General features: G+C 39.7%; 1 protein-coding gene across 5 annotated transcripts; it reads right to left on the reverse strand.

Moving 5' to 3' along the window:
• Positions 1–2778: 2778 nt before the first annotated feature.
• Positions 2779–23650, reverse strand: SPATA24 (spermatogenesis associated 24). 5 transcript variants are annotated; one of them, XR_009762104.1, is made up of 9 exons: positions 23544–23622; positions 22510–22664; positions 19380–19485; positions 18629–18694; positions 18157–18287; positions 17284–17354; positions 13591–13693; positions 11656–11850; positions 2779–2856 (listed from the first exon to the last, which is right to left on the reverse strand). XR_009762104.1 is itself a non-coding variant. In XM_061622415.1 (6 exons), exons 1-6 carry the CDS (start codon positions 23622–23624, stop codon positions 11763–11765), a joined length of 540 nt encoding a protein of 179 aa, XP_061478399.1. In that variant the 5' UTR covers positions 23625–23650; the 3' UTR covers positions 10104–11762. The 5 variants fall into 5 exon arrangements, 1 of the variants encoding a protein (XP_061478399.1); XR_009762103.1 differs by lacking the exon at positions 19380–19485; XR_009762105.1 differs by lacking the exon at positions 22510–22664 and having other exon boundaries at positions 23544–23606.
• Between the last annotated feature and the right edge of the window lie 2874 nt (positions 23651–26524).

Raw genomic sequence — 26524 nt, forward strand, 5'->3', positions numbered from 1 at the left:
TTGGGATTGCTGCCTGTTGGGAGGGAGGTTGTGTCTTCTATTACAGGAACTGAAAATAAAACTGTCAATATCATACTACCGTTATACAACTCTATGGTGGAACCATATTTGGAATATCCCTTGGCTCTGTCCCTTTTTCTAAGGCTAGAGCCAATAGTAGAAACTGTGACCGCTAGCGGCTGGAGAATCTCTTCTGCCGCCTCTCCAACCATGTTTACCTGTAGCTGATCAAAGCGTGAAGGCCCTGTGCAATCCTAGAAGCTGCACCTCACAGTTCCCAATAGCTCTGGTCTTGAGTTCTGATCAAATAGGAATAAAGTTTGCATCCATCATTTTGCATTTCCAATGACCATGTGTATTTGCCTTGTAAATCTTGTTTAGTGTTTGTGGGATATGTCACGATACCACCAGCAAATTATTTTATGCTGTACTTCTGTGAAAATTATTGGTTAACTGAAAGACAAACTAGATACTGGCAGTGGTCTGAAGTGAAATCCATACTAGGCTCATGGTCAGTCCTCTTTTGGAACTGGAGCCTAGGTACTACTGAATCAATAAGCTGCTCTTTAGACTAAAATAATGCAGATGGGCAACAGAGCTTTTCACACATAGTATCTTCTGAGAAGCCTTTGTCTAGTTTTCAGATTTGGATTTCGTACCTTTGTGCTAGACTCTTGCAATGTGTTCTATATGATTTGCGCTTCGAGATTGCTCAGAGTGAGAGCTTGGTGCAAAATATAGTAGTCTGGCTCACAACAGGAAAGTCAGCAGGAACACATTATATAAGTGCAGCGATGTTTGCACTGGCTTCCTGTGACCTTGTGTGCACAATTCAAGGTGCTGTCATAGTATCATTATCCCACAAAGCCCCAAATGTTTTCATTCAAACACAGGTTTGGAAAACTGTTTCAGTCTCATTTAGAGACTGTAATATTCTTAGGATTTTCCTAGCTCTAGAGACCATTTCTATCTTTCCTACAGGGAAAACAACCCCTTTTTGAATTGCATACATTGCCAACAAGCCAAGGTCAATTTTTATTAAACCACTACAGTCACATAAGTTTCATAGCTCCATGTTTGACTCTTCTGAATTTATTGCAACTGTAACTGAATGCAAAAGGGAATGCATAATAGAAAAAGCAATGACTGTTTCTTCTTCATAGTGATCAATAGGAATATTTTAGAAATACATTAATATAATTGGTCATGATGATGCCCTGATTTGATAATTTTATTATTAATTTCATTGCTTTGTTTTTTAAAATCCTTGATTCTGGCTTTTATTTACTGTGTTTTATATAAATAGTATTTTCTGTAGTTGTATTTGCAAACGTGATTTGCTGTATACCTTTGAGCCTATCTGATTTTTGCAAAGGTCTTTGACCATAAGAAAGTCTGGCATATTAATATTTCTGTGGCCTGAAACTTTAGACATGTGAGTAGCTGAGGCTTATGGAGGCAATCACCATTACGTGAACAGAGTAAAGGTCATTGCCTCTGGTGTGATCCATAGAGTCCATATGTATGTTTATGTTGTTGTAAGCCTCTCTAAGTGCAGAAAAGTGGGATATAAATTTTAAAAAATTACTTACTAAATTACAGTCAGAACCTCATGGTAGGATGGGTAAATGTGTCAATTTCAGTTTCACCCAGTTAATTTCTTATTTTTTCAATCTTAAATTCAGTTGTCCACATCGGTTTGTGATTTTTGTTTAAAAAGTCCTTATAAAACTTCATTAGCATTTATTGTGAATTTCTTACAATACTTTTTTATATACACACCTTTGCAGAGCAATTTCCCCTCACGTAATGCAGTTTTGTGTGCTATTTTCACTAATATATGCATTTATATGAACACTTGATGCTGCACTGGCTGCAAAATTCAGATGTGCAGGTTTTGAAAGATGACTTGTTTCAGTTTGCATCTTGTTTAGAAAAGTGTGAATTAGGTACATATGCCCTTAAATACAAACTGAATTGCATTTCTCCCTCATCCCTAGTAGATAGTAATTCTGTGATAATCCACTATTATTATTATTAAATAATGATAATCTGCCCACCCCATTGTTATGCCTGCTGCTCTTTAGGAGTGCTCTGTTAATGTGCTTTCCCTTCATGGTTTAATTTTTCCTTTCCCATTGCCTCAGTTCTAGTTTTATTAGCTCCTGCTACATATGTAAAGCACTTATGTATTTTAGTGCCAATTGAAATTACTCCTCAGTGTTCAAGTTTACTCCAAACAGTACAGGCAACAAAACCTTTATTGACAAGCAGCTGCTAAATTAAGAAGGTTAAAATTACCATTGGAAGTACTTGTACCACTAGTGCAACGTGAGTTCTTGTGAATATTTCAGTGTCTAAATGTCAGAAGGTTTTATTGATACAGCTCCCCAAACATTATCTCAATACTGAAATGTTGCCAAGATAGGTGAAGTATATCTGACACTGATGTAGCTGGCTGGTTCACAGTCAAGGGATCCACTCTGTCTGTTCCCAAAGAGAGTGCCAAAACTGTTTCCATTTTAGCTATGAGCTGTGTTTAGATTGTAAAGAGTCTAAAATCCTTCCAGATTCAACATTTACAAAATAGAAAAATGTTAAATAAACCAAGTGTTTTCCTTTTTCTGTTCAAAGCAAACCATTCTATACCTGGAAGAGAAATGAAAATATTATAGAAACATCTCAATCTATATGTACAGAGTGAGCTGTAATCTTGCTGAAAACTACAGTAAACTATTTTATTTATTTATTCTTTAAAAGATCAGCAAAGTAACAGCAACAGGTGTTAATCCGCTGGAGGCATGCCAGGACTGTAAGATACTGGATATCTTGGGTCAGATCAGTTCACCAATGGAGCTAAATTTAAAGACATGGGAATTAAAAAATATCAGACAAAAACTTCATCGTAATTAACTCTTTGAAATAAAAGCAAAATGTGAAATGTTTGAGGCTTTTTGTGCCTGTGTTGTTCAAGGCATGTTGCCAAAAGCTGGATTCAAACATGGCATGCTTGCTGAGAGACGTTCTAAAGTCCGACAAGTATTTCAGTGCTTAAACAGATATTCATATAGGCCAGGAGTACAAGACCCAAATTAACCATGAGGAGCAATTAACCAATACTACAGGGATCCCAGACAGATACAGCAAATACCAGAAACCAGGAGAGGCTGAACCCAGCAGGCACAGCTCATTCCTGTCTGGAATTTACCCATCTTCAAGAACATCTTTGAATATCTGTTGCCTCACCAGTATGTGGCCATAGCCAGTACACAGACTGGGTCAAAAGGTGACAAGACATTAAAAAACAAAGTTATATTTCTCTCCAAGTTTATGGGGTCCTAGGAATAGAGAGTGAATTTAGATGATGCAGACAGAATAGGGGACTATCACCAAGAACCCTTCCCCTTGATGCAGAAAATTAACAGGGAATTGTTTGTGATAGTCTGTGATGTGTGAGCTGGTGGTACTAAAATAACTTAAGAGCTGGTGCTTCCCAGTCTTCAAGGCCACCAATGAGCTCAGTCCATAGCTGGAAAAACTACTTTCTTGCAAGTAATAACAGATTAATATTCCTAATCTTTGTGTCTGGCTGTCTGGTTTTTTTCAACACATAGCCCAGGGGAGCTCTAAGATCTTCATAAAGTGTACCCCAATCACACAGTACTCTTGACACCTAGCTTAGTTCAATCATACGATATTCCACCCACACAAAATGAATTAGGGCATGGTAGTCTTGCTTTTGTATGGACACTCCTGCAATATATTATGTTCTTCCACAGAATCAAAAAGCAAACAAAAATTAAAACTGAAGATTCAAAAATAAGTAAGTGGCCAGGCAAGCAGTACAGAGTTGCTCTGCAAAAGAAAGAAACTATTGAGGTTACAATCACACACCTTATGGAAGTACCCTCCAGTAACATCTTGGCAAACTGGGCGATATCAAAACATCATCGTAAGTGGTTTCTTTTAAGAGTGCTGCTAACAGTCTAAATGACAAGTACCAGCGGCTTAGAAGTCAAGAATGCCACTGAACACAAGTGAGTGACAGCTGGATATGCTCAACTTATGACTACATGAGAAGGTAGTGTACTGTAGACATGGGTCTCAAGGTTCTACAAACGTTTTTGAAGATACCTTGAAGCATTTGAGTACATATGGTTAAAGGTCTAATGACTGACTAAATAATTCAGTATTCCATCTCCTTTTCTCTCTCTTCTATTCTCTATCTATTCTTTGTTGTATCTTCTGTTATAACTGTAGGGTTAACAGGAAATCCAGTCTGTGTACTGCAGAGAAAGAGATAACGGGGTATTTATATTGGAAAGGTTCATTAATGACCTAGAATTAGGAGTGAGCAGTGAAGTGGCCAAGTTTGCTGACGACACTAAATTGTTCAGGGTTGTTAAAACAAAAAGGGATTGGGAAGAGCTCCAAAAAGACCTCTCCAAACTGAGTGAATGGGCGGAAAAATGGCAAATGCAATTCAATATAAACAAGTGTAAAATTATGCATATTGGAGCAAACAATCTGAATTTCACATATACGCTCATGGGGTCTGAACTGGCGGTGACCGACCAGGAGAGAGACCTCGGGGTTGTAGTGGACAGCACGATGAAAATGTCGACCCAGTGTGCGGCAGCTGTGAAAAAGGCAAATTCCATGCTAGCGATAATTAGGAAAGGTATTGAAAATAAAACAGCCGATATCATAATGCCGTTGTATAAATCTATGGTGCTGCCGCATTTGGAATACTGTGTACAGTTCTGGTCGCCTCATCTCAAAAAGGATATTATAGAGTTGGAAAAGGTTCAGAAGAGGGCAACCAGAATGATCAAGGGGATGGAGTGACTCCCTTACGAGGAAAGGTTGCAGCATTTGGGGCTTTTTAGTTTAGAGAAAAGGCGGGTCAGAGGAGACATGATAGAAGTGTATAAAATTATGCATGGCATTGAGAAAGTGGATAGAGAAAAGTTCTTCTCCCTCTCTCATAATACTAGAACTCGTGGACATTCAAAGAAGCTGAATGTTGGAAGATTCAGGACAGACAAAAGGAAGTACTTCTTTACTCAGCGCATAGTTAAACTATGGAATTTGCTCCCTTTGGCTGTGACTGAAATGAGAAATAAAGAGCATTGTTTGAGATTCCGTGCAATCCCTGAGGAAATAGGTGAAGACATCAGAGATAAAATTGTTAATGCTTTAGTAAAATTTCTGGATTTGAATGAAGATCGGATGGAATTTGAAATAGACAAAGTTTATAGAATTAATTCCAGATATGCAACAATGAAAAAAATTCCAAGAGATGTGCTTGTTCATTTTATAAAAAAGACGACCAGAGATATGGTATTACAGCAACACTTTAAAAATACCTTTAAAATTGATGGTAAGGAAATACTGGTGATGAAAGAAATTCCTATTAGACTTCTACGTAAGAGAAAAGAATATGCTTTCCTTACAGAAAAACTTAAGCAATGCAAAATTCAATTTAGATGGGATGTTCCAGAAGGAGTGATCTTTACATTCAGACAACAGAAATATAGATTGAATACTGTTCAAAAAGCAAGGGACTTCTTGAGAAAAGCTTCAAAAGATATGGAAGAAGATAAACTCAAAGATATGGATATAATTCCTGGGAAACAAAGTCAACAAGGATACGCAGAGGAGGGGAAGGAAGATGATGGATTAAAAGGAGCATCAGGCACATTTTAAAATACACGCTTAAAGATGGATTACAAATATCTAACTTGGAATATAAATGGAGCCAACACGGCGCAGAAGAGAAAGAAAGTGTTTCATTATTTGAAAAAATTAAAATTGGATATAATTTGTTTACAAGAAACTCATATTAAGAAGAAAGATTCCAAATATTTGATTTGTAAAAATTTGGGTGAAGAATTTATTTCAGCTGGACCAAAAAAAAAAAATGGAGTTGTTCTTTACATTAACCCACAATTGCTTCCTAAATTGGTATTACTGGATGATAGTGGTAGATTTGTGGGGGTTGAAATTACTTTACAGGGTACAAACATTTTGATAGTGGGTATTTATGCTCCCAATGAAGATAAAACAAGGTTTTACACAGGACTTATGGAAAAATTGTCAGAGTTTTCATATGATCATTGGTGCGTCATGGGTGATTGGAATGGGGTAATCTCACCAAAAATTGATAGGCTTTCTGAAAAAAATATCAAAGAGACACAGGGTAAATTACCGAAGATTTGCTTTGAACTGATGGAACATTTAGAATTGGTGGATACCTGGAGATATATAAATGATAACGCAAAGAAATTTACTTATTTTTCAGAAAGACACAAAACATTCTCGAGGATTGATATGATTTGGATGTCTAAAATTTTAGCGAAGGATATTTTTAAAATGGATATATTACCAAAAACTTTTTCGGACCACAATCCTGTGATATTAACTTTAAAAAAAAAAATCTTGGATTTAGATGGAGACTAAATGAATCTTTACTTCAGAATGACAAAGTAGTACAAGAATGTAAGAAGAAATTAAAAGAGTTTTTTGAACATAATTTACATAAAGGAACAAGTGAAAATATCGTTTGGGATACAAGTAAGGCATTTATGAGGGGATATTTTATTAAATGTAACTCTGAATTAAAAAACAACAACAGAAAATGCAATTAATTTTGGAAGAAATAAAACAAAAAGAGGAAGAATTGAAAAAGAATCCAACTAAAGTTTCTATTGTAAATCAAATTAAAATGCTACAGAAACAAGTGTCAATGTTGACAGTTAGAGAAATTGAAAGGAAACTAAATTTTGCTAAACAAAGGACTTTTGAATTTGCAAATAAACCTGGGAAATGGTTAGCATATAAATTAAGAAAAGAACGTCAAAAAAATATTATTTTAAAGATACAAGAAGGAGATGAGACGCTGACAGATAATGTAAAAATCAAAAAGATTTTTCATCAATATTATTCAACATTGTACAAGTGTCAGGAAATTCCATCTGAAAAAATAGAAGAGTATATATCTAAACAGAATTTGCCTAAAATTACAGATTATCAGAGACAAGCTATTAATGGCCCTATTACGTCAAGAGAGATATCTGAAGCTATAAATAAAATTAAATTAGGAAAGGCGCCAGGACCAGATGGGTTATCTGCAATGTATTATAAATGTTTGGAGGAAGAACTCTTGCTACCTTTACAGTCTACAATGAATTCTATTCTGCAAGAGGGAAAGATACCGGATAGTTGGAAAAATGCTAATATAACATTAATACCTAAAGAGGAGCAAGATTTAACTAAAACAAAAAATTATCGGCCAATATCTCTATTGAATAATGACTATAAAATTTTTACAATGATCTTGGCAGAAAGATTGAAAATAATATTGCAACAATTTATTCAGGAAGATCAATCAGGGTTTTTACCTAAAAGACAATTACGTGACAACGTCAGGAATGTCTTGAATGTGTTGGAATATTTAGAACAACGAAATGATAAACAAGCAGCTTTGATTTTTTTAGATGCTGAAAAAGCATTTGATAATTTGAATTGGAAATTTATGTTTCAGGTTTTGGAGCAAATGGATTTTGGAGACAATTTTATAAAATGGATTAGATCGATTTATACATCTCAGAAGGCCCAGATAATTGTTAACGGAGATTTAACGAATTCATGTGAAATACAAAAGGGTACAAGACAGGGATGTCCATTATCTCCCCTTTTATTTATTCTGGTCTTAGAAGTGCTGCTTAGAGATATAAGGCAAGATAAAAGGATTTCGGGATTAAAGATAAAAAAAGAAGAATATAAATTGAGAGCATTTGCTGATGATTTGATAATTGTACTAGAAAACCCTTTGGAAGGAATTCATATATTGATGGACAAATTAAAAGAATTTGGACCGTTAGCAGGATTTAAGATCAACAATCAAAAAACAAAGATGTTGGTGAAAAATTTAACTTTAAGGGAACAGAAAGAGTTAATGGACAAGACAGATTTTACAATAGAAAAAAAGTTGAAATATTTAGGTATCATTATGACAAATAAAAACTCAAAGTTGTTTCATAATAATTATGAAAAATTATGGACAGAGATTAAGAAAGACTTGCTAAAATGGGATAAACTACAACTGTCATTAATGGGTAGAATATCTGTGATAAAAATGAATGTATTACCGAGAATGATGTTTTTGTTTCAAACAATACCTGTAATATCCTCTGATTTACCTTTTAAACAATGGCAAAAAGATATCTCTAAATTTGTATGGCAAGGAAAAAAACCAAGAGTTAAATTTAAACTACTACAAGATGCCAAAGAAAGAGGAGGACTGGGATTACCAAATCTGAGACTTTATTTTGCTGCCTGCTGTTTAGTCTGGATAAAGGAATGGATTTTATTGAGGAATAAAAGACTATTGGATTTGGAGGGTCATAATTTGAAGTGGGGATGGCATGGATATCTATGGTATGACAAAGTAAAAGTAAATGTAGACTTTAACAATCATTTTATAAGACGTCCTCTGTTGAAAATATGGAATAGATACAAACCAAGGTTTTATTCGAAAATACCATTATGTGTCTCAAGTCAAGAAGCGTTTTATAGAAGAGAAATGACTGGAAAAGAGAAATGGTTAACTTATCAAGAACTATTAGAAAATGTACATGGAGAATATACAATGAAAGAGAGAGAACAACTGACAAAGGAAGGATATAGTTTTCAATGGTTTGCCTATTTACAATTGTTAGAAAGATATAAAATGGACAAGAAAATGTATGGGTTTGAAATAAGTAAATCTGATTTTGAAATAGGATTGTGTACAAATGATGAAAATATAATTGCGAAAATGTATAAACTCTTATTGAAAATGGATATGGAGGAAGAACAAGTAAAAGAGTGTATGGTAAAGTGGGCAAAAAATTTTGGTCATAACATACAAATGGATCAATGGGAAAATATGTGGAAAAAAGGTTTGAAATTTACACTATGCTATAATCTTAAAGAAAATTTTTATAAAATGATGTACCGTTGGTACATGACTCCAGAAAAGTTGTCAAAAATGTATAGTAATGTTTCTAATGTTTGTTGGAAATGTAAACAACAAGAAGGATCATTTTATCATATGTGGTGGTTATGTAAAAAGGCAAAATCATTTTGGGCACAGATAGGTAGGAAGATGCAAAAAATTCTAAAGATAAATATTCAGTCAAAACCAGAATTTTTTTTATTGGGTTTTATGGATAAACAAATAGAAAAGAAATATGGAAGAATAATATTATATATGATTACGGCAGCAAGATTATTATATGCACAAAAGTGGAAAATGGAATCAATACCAACAATGGAAGAATGGCTATTGAAATTAATGGATTTAGTAGAAATGGACAAATTGACATGTTTACTTAGAGAAAAATCGACAGATACATTTCTTAAGGAATGGAAGCCTCTCTTAGACTTTTTGTTGAAAGATCAAAATAAAATGATGATACTGGGATTTGACGATTAATTAAGACAGCCTACGGAGAAAAGGGACTCTGTATGTATACATTAAGGGACAGGTTTGATGTATATTATATACTTATAGCTGATCTGCGACAAATCGGAAGTCAACTATTTTATTTTCATTTTTTGTTGATGTATTGTTATGTTTTTTTGACTTTGTTTTGTTTGTCTTTTGAAAAATTTGAATAAAAATTATTAAAAAAAAAAAAAACTATGGAATTTGCTCCCACAAGATGCAGTAATGGCCACCAGCTTGGATGGCTTTAAAAGAAGATTAGACAAATTCATGGAGGACAGGGCTATCAATGGCTACTAGCCATGATGGCTGTGCTCTGCCACCCTAGTCAGAGGCAGCATGCTTCTGAAAACCAGTTGCCGGAAGCCTCAGGAGGAGAGAGTGTTCTTGCACTCGGGTCCTGCTTGCGGGCTTCCCCCAGGCACCTGGTTGGCCACTGTGAGAACAGGATGCTGGACTAGATGGGCCACTGGCCTGATCCAGCAGGCTCTTCTTTTGTTCTTATGTTCTTAAAGGTAAAAATGTGTATAAACAATTCATTAAAAATAACAAGCCACAACTAAGTTTCACAGTATTGTTTTTAAACTAAAGAAAGTTTACTTGTCACTAATATCACAGACAACAGCAGGTGCCCATAGCACTCACATACCTAGATTAATGTACAATAAGATAGGATATGCAATCCAGAGGTAAAAAGTAAAGGTGTCCCCACACTTATAGTGCGAGTCATTTCCGACTCTTAGGGTGACATCTTGCGACGTTTACTAGGCAGACCGTATATATGGGGTGGGATTGCCAGTTCTTCCCCGGCCTTTTTTTACCCCCCAGCATATGCCGGGTACTCATTTTACCAACCACGGATGGATGGAAGGCTGAGTGGACCTCGACCCCTTTTACTGGAGATTCGACTTCCTCCTTCCGTTGGAATAAGACTCTGGCCGTGAGCAGAGCTTCGGCTGCATTACCACCGCTTACCACTCTGCGCCATGGAGGTAGCAGTACATAATCCCAAGTACAAAGCACTGTACAAGTGCTTTACAAGAAAATCAACTGTCTTTACAAAGAAGCACCAGTTTAAGGGAATAAAAGTGGAACTATCAACTGTGTATTTTAAAAAGATCATGCAGAAAGGCCCAGAGAGAGGGCCAATTCCCTTTCAACTCAAAGAAGATATAAAAATAACTGCAATCTTATGTATTGTGTACTCAGAAATTGCATTGCATTCAGTGGGGCTTATTTCCTAATAAATGTGTTTAGGATTGCAGCTTAAAGTGCTATCTTGCAATATGTCACACGAGTGCCTGTAAGCATGTGCACAGAGCCTTTCCTTTACCACTGAGTGACCAGTGCAGGCATGGGGAACCTGTGGCCCACAGGGCTAACTAGACACACCAGGGGTCCTAATTTACTCCTAATTCCACTGGCCAGTTCCCAGCTGATCCATGCTGAAAATTCAGCACTGAATGCAAGCTCTGCTTTTGGCAGGAATCTTTGCAGGGCAGCTTAAATTCAAGTTGAATTCAAGAATTCAAAGATTTTGCTTTCGCAGCCTCAGCTTAAATTAACATCAGAATTGCAAAATAAGAGCATGGGATCTCCAGTATTTGTGGCTCTGAGAAGATATGCCATGTGGCAGCTTTATAATAGTTTGAAACTATTTGTCTTTCTATTCCATTTGATGGTTGAAGGTTTGCCACATCCCTTTGAAACTAATTTCTTTCACTTTCTAGAGCTGGATAAAGAGGAACAATGATAGACAGCCTTGAATGGCATGTCCTCGATTAGAAATGACCTCTTGGACTGAGGTTGCAATTCTTTACTCATTTACCCTGGAATAAGTCTCTTTGAACTCAGTGTGACTTACTTCTAAGCAGCCATGTATACGTTACAATGTTGATTTCATAATCTACCTGCACAAGGAATGACATGAAAAAGTTCCCAGAAAGATCTAGGTATTGGATTACTACACTATGTAGTAGCAATTTAGTAATATCCACAGATGTTCTAAAGTTCATTGGGATCTTATTGCCTTTCACATTCAAGTGGAAAAACTCGTGCATATGCCTAAATGTTGGGAATCCAATTCTTTGTCCACCTAAACATGTACAGAAATATATAGGTCCAAGATTGATTCCACTGGACAGAATGTACAGAAAACTGACCTTTAGCGGTAAATATCTCACTTCACATAGAATAATTTTTTGGTGGAAAAACTGAGACGTTCATTCTTGACTTCAGTAAGATTAAAATCAAGGGAATGTTTCTAAGTTTACTTAAAATCCTTGTTTTTTTTCCCAAGCGCTTTTGCTATGTAACGTTCCTGTTGTTTCTGTATCTTGAAGTCAGACACTTCTTTTCTAAAAAAAGCACAACAGAAAGCTTGCAATAGCAGATTGTAAGAGCATTTACTACATCATTTTCCGTGTGAAAACAGACATTTAAGTACTTATTAATCTATATATGATACATTAGGAAAATGGAAGACTACCTATGTATGCTAAGCCTTCTGAATAATCCTTCCAATATAAACAATTGATAAAGAAAAAAACAATGTTGGACTTGCCATGATAATTTCATTTTCTGCAGAGGTTGGAGGGGATCCTCAGATGGGTTACTCCTCCCACTTCCACCATTAGGCAGGACTATGCTAATTAGAAACATGCCTCATCAAGTGGGAAATCACCCACTTTCTAGTATCAGCATATACCACAGCTACAGACTAAGCAACCACTAGCAGCATGGCAATCCAGAAACAACAGAAAGTTAAGAAAACAGGGAAACCCCCAAGGGGGAGGAAACCAATAAAATCCACTACCCCGCTGTGGGCACTTAATATGCACCTTCTCAGTTTCCCCTCACAGAGGGAACATCTCCCAGAGCGGGTAGGATCTCCTCCATAAACTGAACTTATCATGGTAAGCCCAACATTCTGTTTTCCTGCAACGCAGCAAGGGGTTCCTTGGGTAGGATATACCATAGTGGTTCCCAGATGGGCAGTGCCTGCTGTGACCTAGAAAGCTATCACCTGTTGGAGAACATGCCTGCTAAAGAAAGCTTTGGCCAACGCATAAGTGTCCAGCTTATAGTGCATCACCAAGGTGGAAACTGAGGCCTTGGTGGTCACCCTGGGGGACTGCTGGTACCAAAGGCAGCAGAGGTAAAGGAACGTCTGGAAGGGTGACCAGCGATCCCCCCAAGGGCACAGCAGAAAGCATGCCCTGGCCAAATAAAATAACGTAGTTGAGAAGACTTTCTTCCCTATGGTGCCTGGGCTGGAAAGACACAGGTACTTTTACTGGTAGACTTCTACGATCCTGTCAAGGATGTGACACTCACACTCTTAGGAAACATTGTAGACACAACCACCTACCACCAGCCGAAATGCAATAGTATTAAGACTCTCTTCACACTCCCCACAGCAACCTAAAAGGAGTAGAGAGGATAGCAAAAGCCATAAAGATGAAAGACAAGCAAGTTGCCATGTCTATGGATGAAGCTGACAGAGCACTGTTGTCATCCTTCCTTTCAGAGCTAGGCAGGAAGGAACAGGAGAAAAGGTCCTCTCCGACTTGATAAGGCATGTGTTTCTAATTTGCAGTCCTATCTAGAGATGTGAGTAGGAGGATCCCTTTCTCCACTGCAGGACAATGATTTATTACCACTGCTACCTTAGCAGAAAGCCTTATGTAAGAGAAGACCATCACTCTGGCCATTCATTGAGCTGGTCTGGTCTGAATGTTATGATAAACCATTGTTTATTGTGACATGATCAAGCTGCAGCAACTTTGGGCTTGTGCACACCTCCCTCTAATTCTGCTGTGACTGTGAGGAGACTGGAAGTTTTCAGTTCTGTTTTTAATTAACAACTGGGTTGTCGTGTCATCTGTGGTTAATCTTAACTATTGCTTGCTTGAAACACTCCAACCTCAAACCACAGCTTATGAAGCTGGTTTATATCAACAAATCATAATTAAGATTAACCACAGTTTAGAGTTCGTACATAATGCAAACAAATGGATCTGAAGACAGGTCTGACTCTGATCGAAGTCAATGACAAATGCCAGTGGAAGGAAGAGGTCCCAGCCTGAAGTACTTACTTTAAGGTTTGTTTTTGCTTGCTGATGAAGCGTTGCAGCTCCTTGATCTCATTTTCTTTGTAGTTTAGAATATCTTCCTGTTTCTGAATATGGGTCTCAATTTCTGTTAGAAAAATTTGAGGATCACTAATTTACGCTTTGCTTCCTAAATTTCAAAAGCTCAGGGCACAAAACACACCCATGTATACAGAATTTATTTATTTATTTAGTATTTGATTTATATCCCGCCCTTTTTCCCAGCAGGAGCCCAGGGCAGCAAACAAAAGCGCTAAAAACACATCAAAATATCATAAAAACAGACCTTAAAATACATTAAAACAACTTTAAGAACATTTTTTTAAAAAAGCTTTAAAAACTTCTTTAAAAAGGGGTTAAAAGACATATTGTTGTTAAAAAACAATCAAAATATCTAACTGTATTACCTTGGCCTGATTAATCACCCCGATAGGTAGTGCCATAAGTATTACATGCTCTAGAAATCCAAATTCTTTGCCAAGAATCATAAAAAACCCTATTTATTCATTTTCTTATATTTATATCTTGCATTTCTCCATCATGCAGCCCAAGGCAGAGTACAAGTGGTTCCCAGGCAGTCACCCATGCAGGGACTAACCAGATGTAGACTGACTTAGCTTCAGCAAACTGGTAGACTCATGTGTCTTCAGACCATACCCTGGGACCACAACTGACATTCTATGCAAGCAGTATATACTTTATTGAAAACTGTCCTTTTCCCAGGATATGTTGAACTCAGAAACATTGCCCCACTGCACACTGGGGGTGATTGGTTCTTTGGGAGGGAGGGGAGTTCTGGAACATGGTTGCTGATTACTGCCAGCAATTTATTCACATTAAATGGGAGGTAACTTCCACAGTTCATCATGCTGAACACAACAATCTTATATGTTCAACTGATCATTCTTCATTCTTCATTTTATTTTTATTTTATTTTATTTGTTAAATTTTTATACCGCCCCACTAGCATAGCTCTCTGGGCGGTGTACAACAAGAATACAAATATATAACAATAAGATTCCATAATATAATACAACAAAAACATAAATAAAAATAATAAATCAGAATCAATTACAGCAAACTTAAGAACTAAATTAAAATGCCTTGGAAAAGAGGAAGGTTTTAACTTGGCGCCGAAAAGATAGCAATGTCGGCGCCAAGCGCACCTCATCGGGGAGACTATTCCACAGTTCAGGGGCCACCACCGAGAAGGCCCTAGTTCTTGTTGACACCCTCCAAGCTTCGCTATGAGTCGGAACTCGGAGAAAGGCCTTCGATGTAGAACGCAGTGTCTGGGCAGGTTCATATCGGGAGAGGCGTTACAACAGATATTGTGGTCCCGCGCCGTATAAGGCTTTATAGGTTAAGACCAACACTTTGAATCTGGCCCGGAAGCATATTGGTAGCCAGTGCAAGCGCGCCAGGACAGGTGTTATGTGTTCAGACCGCTTGGTCCTTGTTATTAATCTGGCCGCCGCGTTTTGCACGAGCTGTAGCTTCCGAACTGTCTTCAAAGGCAGCCCTACGTAGAATGCATTGCAGTAATCCAACTGCGAGGTTACCAGAGCATGTACAACTGATGTAAGGTCCTCCCTGCTCAGATAGGGACGTAGCTGGGCCACCAACCAAAGTTGGTAGAACGCATTCCATGCCACCGAGGCTACTTGAGCCTCAAGTGACAGGGAAGGATCTAAAAAGACCCCCAGACTACGAACCCGCTCCTTTAGGGGGAGTGTAACCCCATCCAGGACAGGGTGTATATCCCCCATCTGATCAGAGAAACCACCCACCAACAGCATCTCAGTCTTGTCTGGATTGAGCCTCAGTTTGTTAGCTCTCATCCAGTCCATTATTGCGGCCAGGCAACGGTTTAGCACACTGACAGCCTCACCTGAAGAAGATGAAAAGGAGAAGTAGAGCTGCGTGTCATCAGCGTACTGATGGCAACGCACTCCAAAACTCCTGATGACCGCACACAACGGCTTCATGTAGATGTTGAAAAGCATGGGAGACAGAACTGACCCCTGCGGGACTCCATATTGAAGAACCCACGGTGTCGAGCAATGTTCCCCAAGCACTACCTTCTGGAGACGACCCGCTAAGTAGGAGCGGAACCACTGCCAAGCGGTACCTCCAACTCCCAACTCCGCGAGCCTCTCCAGAAGGATACCATGGTCGATGGTATCAAAAGCAGCTGAGAGATCAAGGAGAATCAACAGAGTTACACTCCCTCCGTCCCTCTCCCGACATAGGTCATCGTACAGGGCGACCAAGGCTGTCTCGGTGCCGAAACCGGGCCTAAAACCGGATTGAAATGGATCTAGATAATCGGTTTCATCCAATAGCGCCTGGAGCTGGCCAGCAACCACTCGTTCCAAGATCTTGCCCAGGAATGGAACATTCGCTACTGGTCTGTAGCTGTTGAAATTTTCTGGGTCCAAGGAAGGTTTTTTCAGAAGTGGTCTCACTGCCGCCTCTTTCAGACAGCCAGGAACCACTCCCTCTCGTAAAGAGGCGTTAATCACTTCCCTGGCCCAGCCAGCTGTTCCATCCCTGCTGGTTTTTATTAGCCAAGAGGGGCAAGGATCTAGTACCAAAGTGGTTGCACGCATCTGTCCAAGCACCTTGTCCACGTCCTCGAGCTGAACCAACTGAAACTCATCCAATAAAACATGACAAGACTGTGCTCCGGACACCTCATTTGGATCAGCTGCTATAAACTGGGAGTCTAAGTCCTGGCGGATGCATAAGATCTTATTCTGGAAGTGCCCAGCAAACTCATTACAGCGGGCCACTGATGACTCAACCATGTCCTGAGGGCCAGAATGAAGTAGCCCTCGGACAACCCTGAAAAGCTCCGCTGGGCGGCAAAGAGATGACTTAATAGTGGCAGCAAAATGTTGTTTTTTCGCCACCCTCACCGCTCCTAAGTACAGCTTAGTAGAGGCACTTACCAGCGCATAGTTGCATCCGTCGGGAGTTCACCTCCACCTCTGCTCAAGCCGTCTCCTATCTTGTTTCATCGCTCTCAGCTCTGGAGTGTACCATGGAGCTGTATGAGCTCTACACAGGAGAGGGCGCACAGGAGCAATCGTGTCAACAGCCCGGGTCATCTCCGCATTCCACAGTTCGACCAGGGCTTCGACAGGAGCGCCAGTCTTATCAGCCGGAAAATCCCCCAGAGCCCTTTGAAAACCTTCAGGATTCATTAGTCTCCGGGGGCCGACCAATTTAGTAGGTCCCCCACCCTTGCAGAGGGTAGAAGCCACTGTGAGTCTAAACTTCAGCAAGTGGTGATCTGTCCATGACAAAGGGAGAGATGTAAAACTCCCCACATCCAGATCACCCTGTAACAACACCTTCGTAAGCAATTGTATGCAGCAGTGAGGTTATGTATACTATACAACTGGAACTCTACCAAGCAACCTGCTGAACGGCAGGGGGCCCTTGATCGAGCATGCATAGTGCAGAGAAAGTGGAGGCAAAACCAGGTATGCCCTGAGTGTAGGTCAATAGGGAGCTGCAGCAAATCATGGCTGCACAATACCAGCTTGCCCATGCCTGCTTGCCATATTCGCAAGTAACATTTTTAGTTACACATTTAAAGATGAACACCTAAAAATGTACTGCCTGAAGTGGTCCTCAGTTTAAGACAATAAAATAATCTAGTGAACTTACCAGTGCATTTACTTATCAACTTGTCTTTTTGGATCGATTGGTTCAGCACTTTGCTGTTTACACGAGAAAGTCTACAACAGAAGTAATCATGTCAAAAATGCAGATAACCATTTCTTTGCACAGAAAACTGTCTTTGCACGTGCCACTTGCAACTTCCATTAAATACATCAGGAACAAGGATTTCAAATGTTATCTTTCAGGTAATATGAAGAGGAGCTAGTTATATATTATCGGAAGGCATTTTTGCAGGCTTCACCTTTGGACTCATCATGGAGCTGCCTGATTTGTAGAGCAACATCCATTATGTCTACAGATTTAAGTGCATATATTGCTCTGATTCCCTTTAAGCTTCCATTATGTTGTTGTAGTGACTTGAAAATATTCACATGCACCACTTCACAAGATCTAAGCTTTATCCTATATACTAATACTGAACTCATTCTCTGAGTGTGGATCCTCATGTCATCAAAAAGGCTCCATCCACACACAAGAGGGAAGTATCAGGAGGCCTGGAGGATAACATTTACATTAGTACAACACCCTCCTTTATTAAAAAGTTCTAAGAGAAACCCTAAAACAGCTCAATGAGGATCGAACATTCTTTATTGAGCACAGAATGGCCCCGAAGCCCCAGCAAAAGTGCAAACTGAGATAACAGCTGCTTTTCTCCAGTGCTCCTACTGTTCACTATTGCTTCTTGCATGTGCACAGCTTTTCAGAGGCTGGGGGACAGGAAGATGGTAGTCCCTTGTGAACTGGCCAACTAGTGGTCTTCTTGGGGACTGTAACTAATGTGTTGTTCACCGCCCTCTTTTTATACAACCAAACTTTAAGCCAACGCCCTTCACAGAGACTCCTCCGACAAAAGCTTACGCGTTGTCAAAAGCTTGTTTCTCCCTCTCAAGTTGCTTTGACAGAACATCGATCTCCCCAAGGGCAAACTCCAGCTGTTCAGATTCCATAGCTAGATTGCTCTTTGTCTTTGCGTGTTCTTCCTCTTCCTTCTGTGAATTAAAATATAGTTGAAGAATTTAAATTAGTCTAACAGATTTCATCCGCCAACATTATACCAAGAAGCATTCAAAGAAAATATTCTAGAACTTCGTTACGTTTTCTCTCAATCTCAAGTATTCAGACACCACCTCTTGACATTTGAAATCATTGTAATCTACTTGTGACCCAATTTTCAGTATAAGTGAAACATAACCTATTCAATGCCTGCATGAGAACATGATTTTGGCACTGCACAAAACTTTGAGCATGTGTAATCTCTATCACTGACTTCATTATTTTTAACAAAAGGGTAAAAACATTAGAAATAAATTAATAAATGTAAGCCACACACCTTTAGTTTCTTCACAATAGCTTCATATTCCACCTTGCTTACTGTGTTCTCCCCCTGCATTGCTATCTATAAAAAAATGTTAATATTTTATAGATTACTTGTTTGTATAAGAGATTTACTATTAGGTAAAATTGCTCTATGTAAATTAGTTATTGTTACAGTCTGACTCTATGCTGAGTTAGGTGTACCTAAGCCTACTGATTTCAATGGGCTTAAGCATATCCAAATCTACCTAGGCCCATTCTGTTTGATGGCTATTGCTGAACAGCTTCTACCCATTTTACATCACCACTACCCAGAGGTCACTAATGTTTTTTTAACCAGAGGGCATATTTCATATTTTGAGAGTGCTGGGGATACCAGTTCAAAATGGCTGCCATGGGGGCATGGCATAACACAAAATTAGATAGTAGTCATGGTGCAGGTTTTTCCATAATTGTATTTCCATACTAGAAGACTTGACTGTTGAGTTTCTGCCTGCCATACAGCTGTTAAAGGTATGAGAACTCTGTTTTCTCCCTAATGCCAACCCTAAATGAAAGCCTAGGTTGCCATCCTGTACCTACTCATCTAGAAGTAAGTACCATGAAACACAAAGAGACTTAAGAGACTTACAATACAATGGCATATGTGTCTCTTAGGTTAACTATACAATGAATTCTTAATGGGTCCCTGGTCTTTAGCCTCTTTGCAAAGTTTTTACATTTGCCTTTTGGGGGAAGGGTATTCTTTAACATTCACTCACACTTACTGTATAGCAGTATTTGCAGAAAATCATTTCTAGGCACTACCTAATGTCAGGCAAACCCAGCACAGGAAAGATGCATCCTAGCTGCTAGGGAAAATGGACGGGCAAACTACGGAGATTGGAAAAAAAGACAAATGGGAAAAGCACACTGAGATGGAGGGAAAAACAGCAGCTCTTTAGAACCCCAGGGATTCCTATTGTCTAGTGTCCAAACAACTCACTAATCAATCACAACTCTGACTTCACTCATTGGCTAATAACAGCGCCAGGCAGGCTCATTTCACATAAATGACTTAGAAGGGCTAGCAGCATACAGGCAGCCAGTATAGATGTTTTAACTGAAATATCACATGCTTCCAAACACCTGCCCTGCTCTGATGTCTTGTCGCTGCATTCTGCTGTAGCTGGAGCTTCCTGACCAGCCCCATGTGCAGCCCCACGTACAGTATATTGCAGTAATCCACTCTTGAGGTTACCAGTGCATGGACTACACACATATGGTTGGTGTCTTATTTCAGATGCTACAACACTTGGAGTGTCCCTGCTGAAGTCTTAATTTGGCAGCCACCTTAAATGAAATCAAATATAAAATCTCATCCTGTTCTTGCAGATAATTTCATTTCTGAGCCATAAATACAATAATTAAGAGCATAAGAAACGCCTTGCAGGACCAGACCAAAGATCCATCTAGTTCTCTGTCCAGTTTCTAACAGCAGCCGGCTGTATGTTTCTAGAAAACCAACAAGCAGTCATCCCTGTCTCCTAGCAACAGGTATTCAGAGGTACAGTAACTTTAAGACTGGTGGTTCCATCTAGGTAACTGCTGCAGATGTACAATATTTAATCTCCTATATTAAGAACTGTCTTGCTGGATAACATTAAAGTTCTATCTAATCCAGAATCCTGTTTCCAGCACAAAGGGCATGAAGAAACCTTCCATTGTTTGTGCTCCCAGAAGCTGATATATACAACAGCATATTGCCCCCAATTACAAAGGTTTTATTTAGCTATCATATTTTACACCAGAACTTGGAAGATTACTTTTAAAAAGTAATAAATTACACTTACAATTACATGGCCCCAAAAAGTAGTAATTACTGCTACAGTTTCAACCGCTCTGAAAGTAAGGGATTACTTTACTTTTTCTCAAAAGTAATCACTGCAATTACATTTTAGTTACTTTTTAAAAAAAACACCTACAAGGTGCTGGCCTTGGCTGCTGCACGTCTGAGTAGCCTAAAACAACATTAAAATAAACACACACATACAGAGGTAGTAGAATAATTATTTTTATCCATAAGATAGCAATGGTGGTCTCTCTGCTGGTAAGGGAGATGGGGAGGCAGAGGCCACAGCTCAGATCTTTGCAAATCAAGCTAAGTGCACCCCTCCCCACTCAGCCAGCAAGCATAACCTCTCTCACTTAACCACCTCCCAGACCCTGCCCTGCCACCAACTAAGGGGCACTCACCCAAGCAAACATTTTCCCCTGAGATGCAAAAAAGTTAAAATATCGCAAATGCAGCACAATAGCCAGAGAGGGTGGTGGAGGCCACTTTGTGTGCCAAGTGCAAACACAGCATTCAAACACACACACACATACACATTGTCATCTTTCACCTCCACAGTCCTTTATCTCCATTCTCCTGCTGCCTCCTTCATTCATGTTCGTGCTCTCTGGCTCCTTTCTCTCTCCATTCCATTCTTCTCCACCAGAGTCCATTTTTTAAAACAATTGTTTTCTCCACTCCACCCCGCCTCCCTCTCCACCTCCTCCCTCTTCGCCTCCTGCCCACCCACAGAGCACAAGGGAAGAGCGACACTGCACAGAAGCTCAGTTTGAGGCACATGACTTTCATTCACAAATCAGAGCAGCAGAAGACTTCCCCTGCCCCCCCCCGGTCCACCCGTAATGCCCAAAAGTAATGCTGGAAACATTACAATTACTCCACAAAAGCAATAAAATTACTCCTAGTTCTATTACAATCAAAATGTAAAGGAATTACCCACTCGTTCCTCAAAAAAGTAACGAATTACTTCCAAGCTCTGTTTTATACTTAGCCTATGACAAGTGAGATCTGCAACAGTTGCAGTGTTTCTGTTCAGTGCCCTCCTCCAGGATATTCCATCCCCCTCCACAATCAGTTAGCATTGCATAGTCACTGAGCATGCTCAGTCCTCAATGGGCTGGGTTTTTGTGTGTGCATGCATCCTATTAGGTTTTTCCTTCAGTATCTTTTGTCCTTCGCAAACACTGAGGTTTCCCCATTTGTTCCTATCCCTCTCTTCTGCACGTGTGATGCTGTTTTGGCTACAGAAAGCAAGAGCACTCACAGCCTGAAAATCAGAACAGGACAAGTTCATGGAGGAGGGATAGGTCATGGAAGGCAGTATCAATAGGAACAATTACGTTTACTGAATTCAGGTGCCACATACGTGTTGGTAATATGTATTTATTATTTTATTTATACCCCGCCCTTCCTTCCAGCAGGGTGGCAAACAGAAACACTAAAAACACTTTATAACATCATAAAAAGACCTTAAAATACATTAAAACAAAGCAACGTTGAAAACATTAAAAAAAAAACTTTAAAAACATCTTTAAAAAAAAGGTTAAAGATATTAAAAGACATTAAAAGCAATTCTAACACAGATGCAAAATCTGTTTAGTTAACAGGGTTATATACTGTTCATTGACAGGGCTCTACAAACTCAGGCCTGCAGCAGAGAAGACAGGGTGATTATGGAGCCCAGATTGCAGCTGATCTAGTTAGTTAGTTAGTTAGTTAGATCTAGTTAGTGATGGACCAGAATTGAGGAGACCAAATCCCCAATCAGCTATGAAACTAACAGAGTGACCTTAGGTCACTATATTTCAACCTAATCAGGAGGTGGGGAACCTCAGGCCCAGGAGCCAAGTTCAAGCCTATCTATCCGGCCCTTGGAACTCTCCACAGGCCACACCCCTCAGTGGCCCTGCTTTGCACAAGTGCTTTTTCTTGGCTAGAATGTGTACCTGAATTTCAAGAATGCCTCTCGATTCCTTGGATGGAGGATTGAGAGGTGTGTGTGAGTGTGCGTAGAAACTAGCCTACTGTACAAAGGTAAAAGTTACATTAATTGCTGTACCCACCTTTGCCTCTGGCCCTGCCCGCCACTGGCATGTGGCCCTCAGAAGGTTGATCATAAGGTAATGTGGCCCTCAGGCTGAAAAAGGTTTCTCACCCCAGCCTAACCCGTCAGCTGGGAATGAAGGGGTGTGTGTGCTATGTATGCCACATTCAACGCCTTGGAGGAAAGGCAAGACATAAATGCATTAAAATACATATGTACGTGTGATATTTTATATATATAGAAATCTCAGCTATTACTCAGCCTAACCTACCTCACAGGGCTGCTATGTGGATAATGTGGATTCCGACTTATGGTGACCCTATGAATAGGATTTTCATGGTAAGCGGTATTCAGAGGTGGTTTACCATTTCCTCCCTCTGAGGCTAAGAGGCAGTGACTGGCCCAAGGTCACCCAGTGCACTTCCTGGCTACGTGGGGATTCGAACCCTGGTCTCCCAGGCCATAGTCCAACCCCTGCTCTTTCTCAGCCTAACTTATCACAGCAGTTTTGTGAGATGCCTTGCACTCCTTGAAGGAAATGCAATAAATACATATATGTTCCATGCAAACAGAAGAGATAAAAGTTTCCAGATCTCCGAACGTTCAGAGAGCTGTTTTAAGAAAAAAGAAAAATAGGATTTGTGTACGTAAAATGCTGGGTAGATACAATCAGGAGACCCGTGGAGAGCTCCTTCAATGAGGCTTTTGACAACGTTTGTCTTGGGCGGCAGTAAGGTGATCCCGGGGCTGCAACTGGTCACCTACCACACTAGGACTAACCCGGGCTGGCGGCAGCCAGAGGAAACCAGCGCGTCCCTACGAGTTACCCAGAAAGTGGGAGGGAGCGAGAAGGAAGAGATCGTGCACCTGTCCAGAGCTTGGAAAAGTTACTTTTTTAAAACTACAACTCCCATAAGCCCCAGCCAGCATGGCCACTGGATTGGGCTGATGGGAGTTGTAGTTCAAAAAAAGTAACTTTCTCAAGCTCTGCCAGTATCCCCAGTCCCTCCCCTACCGCGACCTGTGGTCTCAACGGCGGGGCCCTGGCCCCACCTGCTGTCTCAGCCTCTCCACCAAAGCCTCCTGGGTCTCGATCAGATCTCGCAGTTCTTGGAAGGCTACTGACGACGCCATTTTGCTTTGCCAGTGGCGAGTTCCCGCCTGCCCCGTTGAAAGTGAGCGCGCTTCCTCCTCCGACCAATCACGCAACAGCCCCGAACGGGAAGTCCCGCCCGTTCAATTACGTCGTACCAAGAAAGAGGAGCAGAGAGCTGCCTCGTCCTTCTTAGCATCTGTGGAAAGCCATTGCTGGGTCGCCCAAAAGCGAGTGCCGTAATTCCCCCAACGCACATTTTATATATATATATATATAATTATAAAATATACATATCACAAAAATGTATGGTCTCTGTTGTGTCTCATTGGGTAGACCTGCTATCCATCTCTGGTAGAGTGGCCAAATGAAAAGACAGGGATCCTACACCTTTAATGCCTCTCTATATCCATCCTGCTGATCAGGTATTCTGGTTTTTTATTAATGTGGGAGACCCGAAGAGGGGACAGAAAGAATCAGTTCCAAGATGTGTTGTTTCTCCTTGTTTATTGCAAAAATCCACCAGAATATTTCTGCCCTCTTACTTGAAAGTAGTGTTTCGGTCATCTGCAGCCTTGATTACTACAGCCTTTTTCTCTTTTGTCCCATGATTATCTAAAATTCCACTGCCAATGTATTCCTTTCTCTACCGCTCTGACCATGCGACACATCCCTTTTCAGATCATCCTCCCCTAAGATCCCCTCGCCCCATCAGCGTCTTCTCAATCTTATGTATCCAAACACAAATTTCTTGGCGTTACTTTTAAAAGCCCACACTGTTGGGCTAGAAATAGCCAATGTGTCATTTCTACCCACCCACCCTTGTTTTCTTATACTGTATGTCTTTCTGTGGCTGCAAAGCAAGGTATTTTTTTAATGTCATAGGGCTTTGGCTAATGATGTAATCTGAAGCAAATATGTTGTTGTTCTATGCCTTCAAATCGATTGTGACTTATGGCAACCCTATGAATCTTTTTTGGATATATTCATAGGGTTTCATGGTAAGAGGTATTCAGAGGTGGTTTACCGTTGCCTTCCTCTAAGCCTTTGGCACCTGGTACTCCCAGGCAGTCTCCCAAGCCAAATACTAACCAGGCCTGCCTTAGCTTCTGAGATCTGGTGCGTTTAGGGTAGGATGGCCGCAGCCAGAAGCAAATATGATCGCCTGAATATGTTTTGATACTCATAATCTTTTATTTCATTTCTTATTTCCATAGAACACAGCAATAGTTGCCATTTTCATGGCTAAACAATGCATTACATTTGATAAATTATTTTTTAAAAAACACACACAGAGAGAAATCACTGTTTGCAAATCTAAGGGTGCAATCTTCAAACACTGCAATAGACATATTTAAATTGTCTGAGAATTGAGGACGAAGTAACAAAACTGTTGACTTCAAATCCACTAATCACCCCAAGAAATTTCCTCTTTTTTTTACTCAAGCGTAAAGGAAAACATCTTTTATTTACTAGTCATATAGTGCACATCACACACCTACATGATTTATGAAAAATGAACTGTACAGTCAAGATTCAATGAAGTCACATACAGTTAACTATATTGCCAATGTATATTTACATTCAGAAAAATTAATCTCGCCAAAACACAAATAAATAAATAAATAAGGTGCTGTATGTGGGAGAAAAGTTTTTTTTTAAAAGGAAGGTTTTTAAGTTTCATGCACACATGAAGTATACATTTAAAAATAAGGGTATATCAAATCTTCAATTTATGCTACAATCTGCAATAGATTTACTTGTAGCCTAACCAGAGCTTGGAAAAGTTACTTTTTTTGAACTACAACTCCCATCAGCCCAATTCAGTGGCCATGCTGGCTGGGTCCGATGGGAGTTGTAGTTCAAAAAAAGTAACTTTTCCAAGCTCTGAGCCTAACAGGGACAGACAAACAAAACTCACAGTTAATAGTGTATATAATATAATTCAGGATGCTAGTTTTCTTGCAATTTGCCAACACAGTCGTGAAATGTTATTAATTAAAAAACAGAGGTCTTTTGCAACTTGGGCCAAATTGTTGGGTCAGATGCTACCTAAATTAATTATTAGTTCTGAAATATAGCTTAGAAATATTCCCAGGCACATACTGTACCAGTACAAGATGAAACACTGGAGGTGTGTGTGCGCTCCGGTGAATCACTGACAGGAAGGCTTGGGATAAACTATGTATGCCAAAAAGATAGGCTAAACCTTTCAACCATATCATTCCAGAATCTGCTTTATTGGAGAAGAGTTGGGGCATTTAATGTGCCACCTTGTTATAAATTAACACTGCAATTAACACATCTACTCAGAAGTCCCACTGAGCTCTTCTTGAGTTTCAGTGAAGCTTACTTCCAATGTAGGATTGCAGCCTCAACTATGCTGTTAAATAAGCATATGCCAGCCTTCGCTGACCTGGTACCCTCCAGATGCTTTAGACTACAACTCCCATTGGTCCCAGTTAGCATGGACAATGATCAAGGATGATGGGAGTTGTAGTCCAAAACAACTAGGCTGGCAAAGGATGTCATATGCTATACTCATATCCTTTCAGCAAATAACTAAAATATTCAAAAGAGACGCAGTTTCAAACCCACAATCTAAAAAATTTACCTCTTTCAAGTCCCTTGTAACTCTTAAAAAGCAAATAAATTTTAGGGAAATTTTTTAAAAGGAACATCTTGACAAATTACACTTCTTGTATTAAATGTAAATGTACTGCCTTTAAGTTGATTTCGACTTGTGGCAACCCTATGAATAGGGTTTTCATGGTAAGTGGTATTCAGAGGTGGCACTGCCTTCCTCTGAGGCTGAGAGGTAGTGACTGGCCCAAGGTCATCCAGAGAGCTTCATGGCTGTGTGGGGATTTAAACCCTGGTCTCCCAGTTTGTAGTCCAACACTCTAACCACTATGCCGTTCAATTATACAAAAATTGATCG

The sequence above is a fragment of the Rhineura floridana genome, chromosome 4 (genome assembly GCF_030035675.1).
Source record: "Rhineura floridana isolate rRhiFlo1 chromosome 4, rRhiFlo1.hap2, whole genome shotgun sequence".
Classification (NCBI taxonomy): domain Eukaryota; kingdom Metazoa; phylum Chordata; class Lepidosauria; order Squamata; family Rhineuridae; genus Rhineura; species Rhineura floridana.

Coding starts and splice junctions, on each gene's coding strand:
- SPATA24 (XM_061622415.1), bottom strand. CDS start 23,624: ATGGCGTCGTCAGTAGCCTTCCAAGAACTGCGAGATCTGATCGAGACC. Junction 17,355..18,156: donor AAACAAGCTTTTGACAACGC/GTAAGCTTTTGT, acceptor CTTCTGTTGTAG/ACTTTCTCGTGTAAACAGCA. Junction 11,851..13,590: donor AAGCAAAAACAAACCTTAAA/GTAAGTACTTCA, acceptor TGCTTTTTTTAG/AAAAGAAGTGTCTGACTTCA.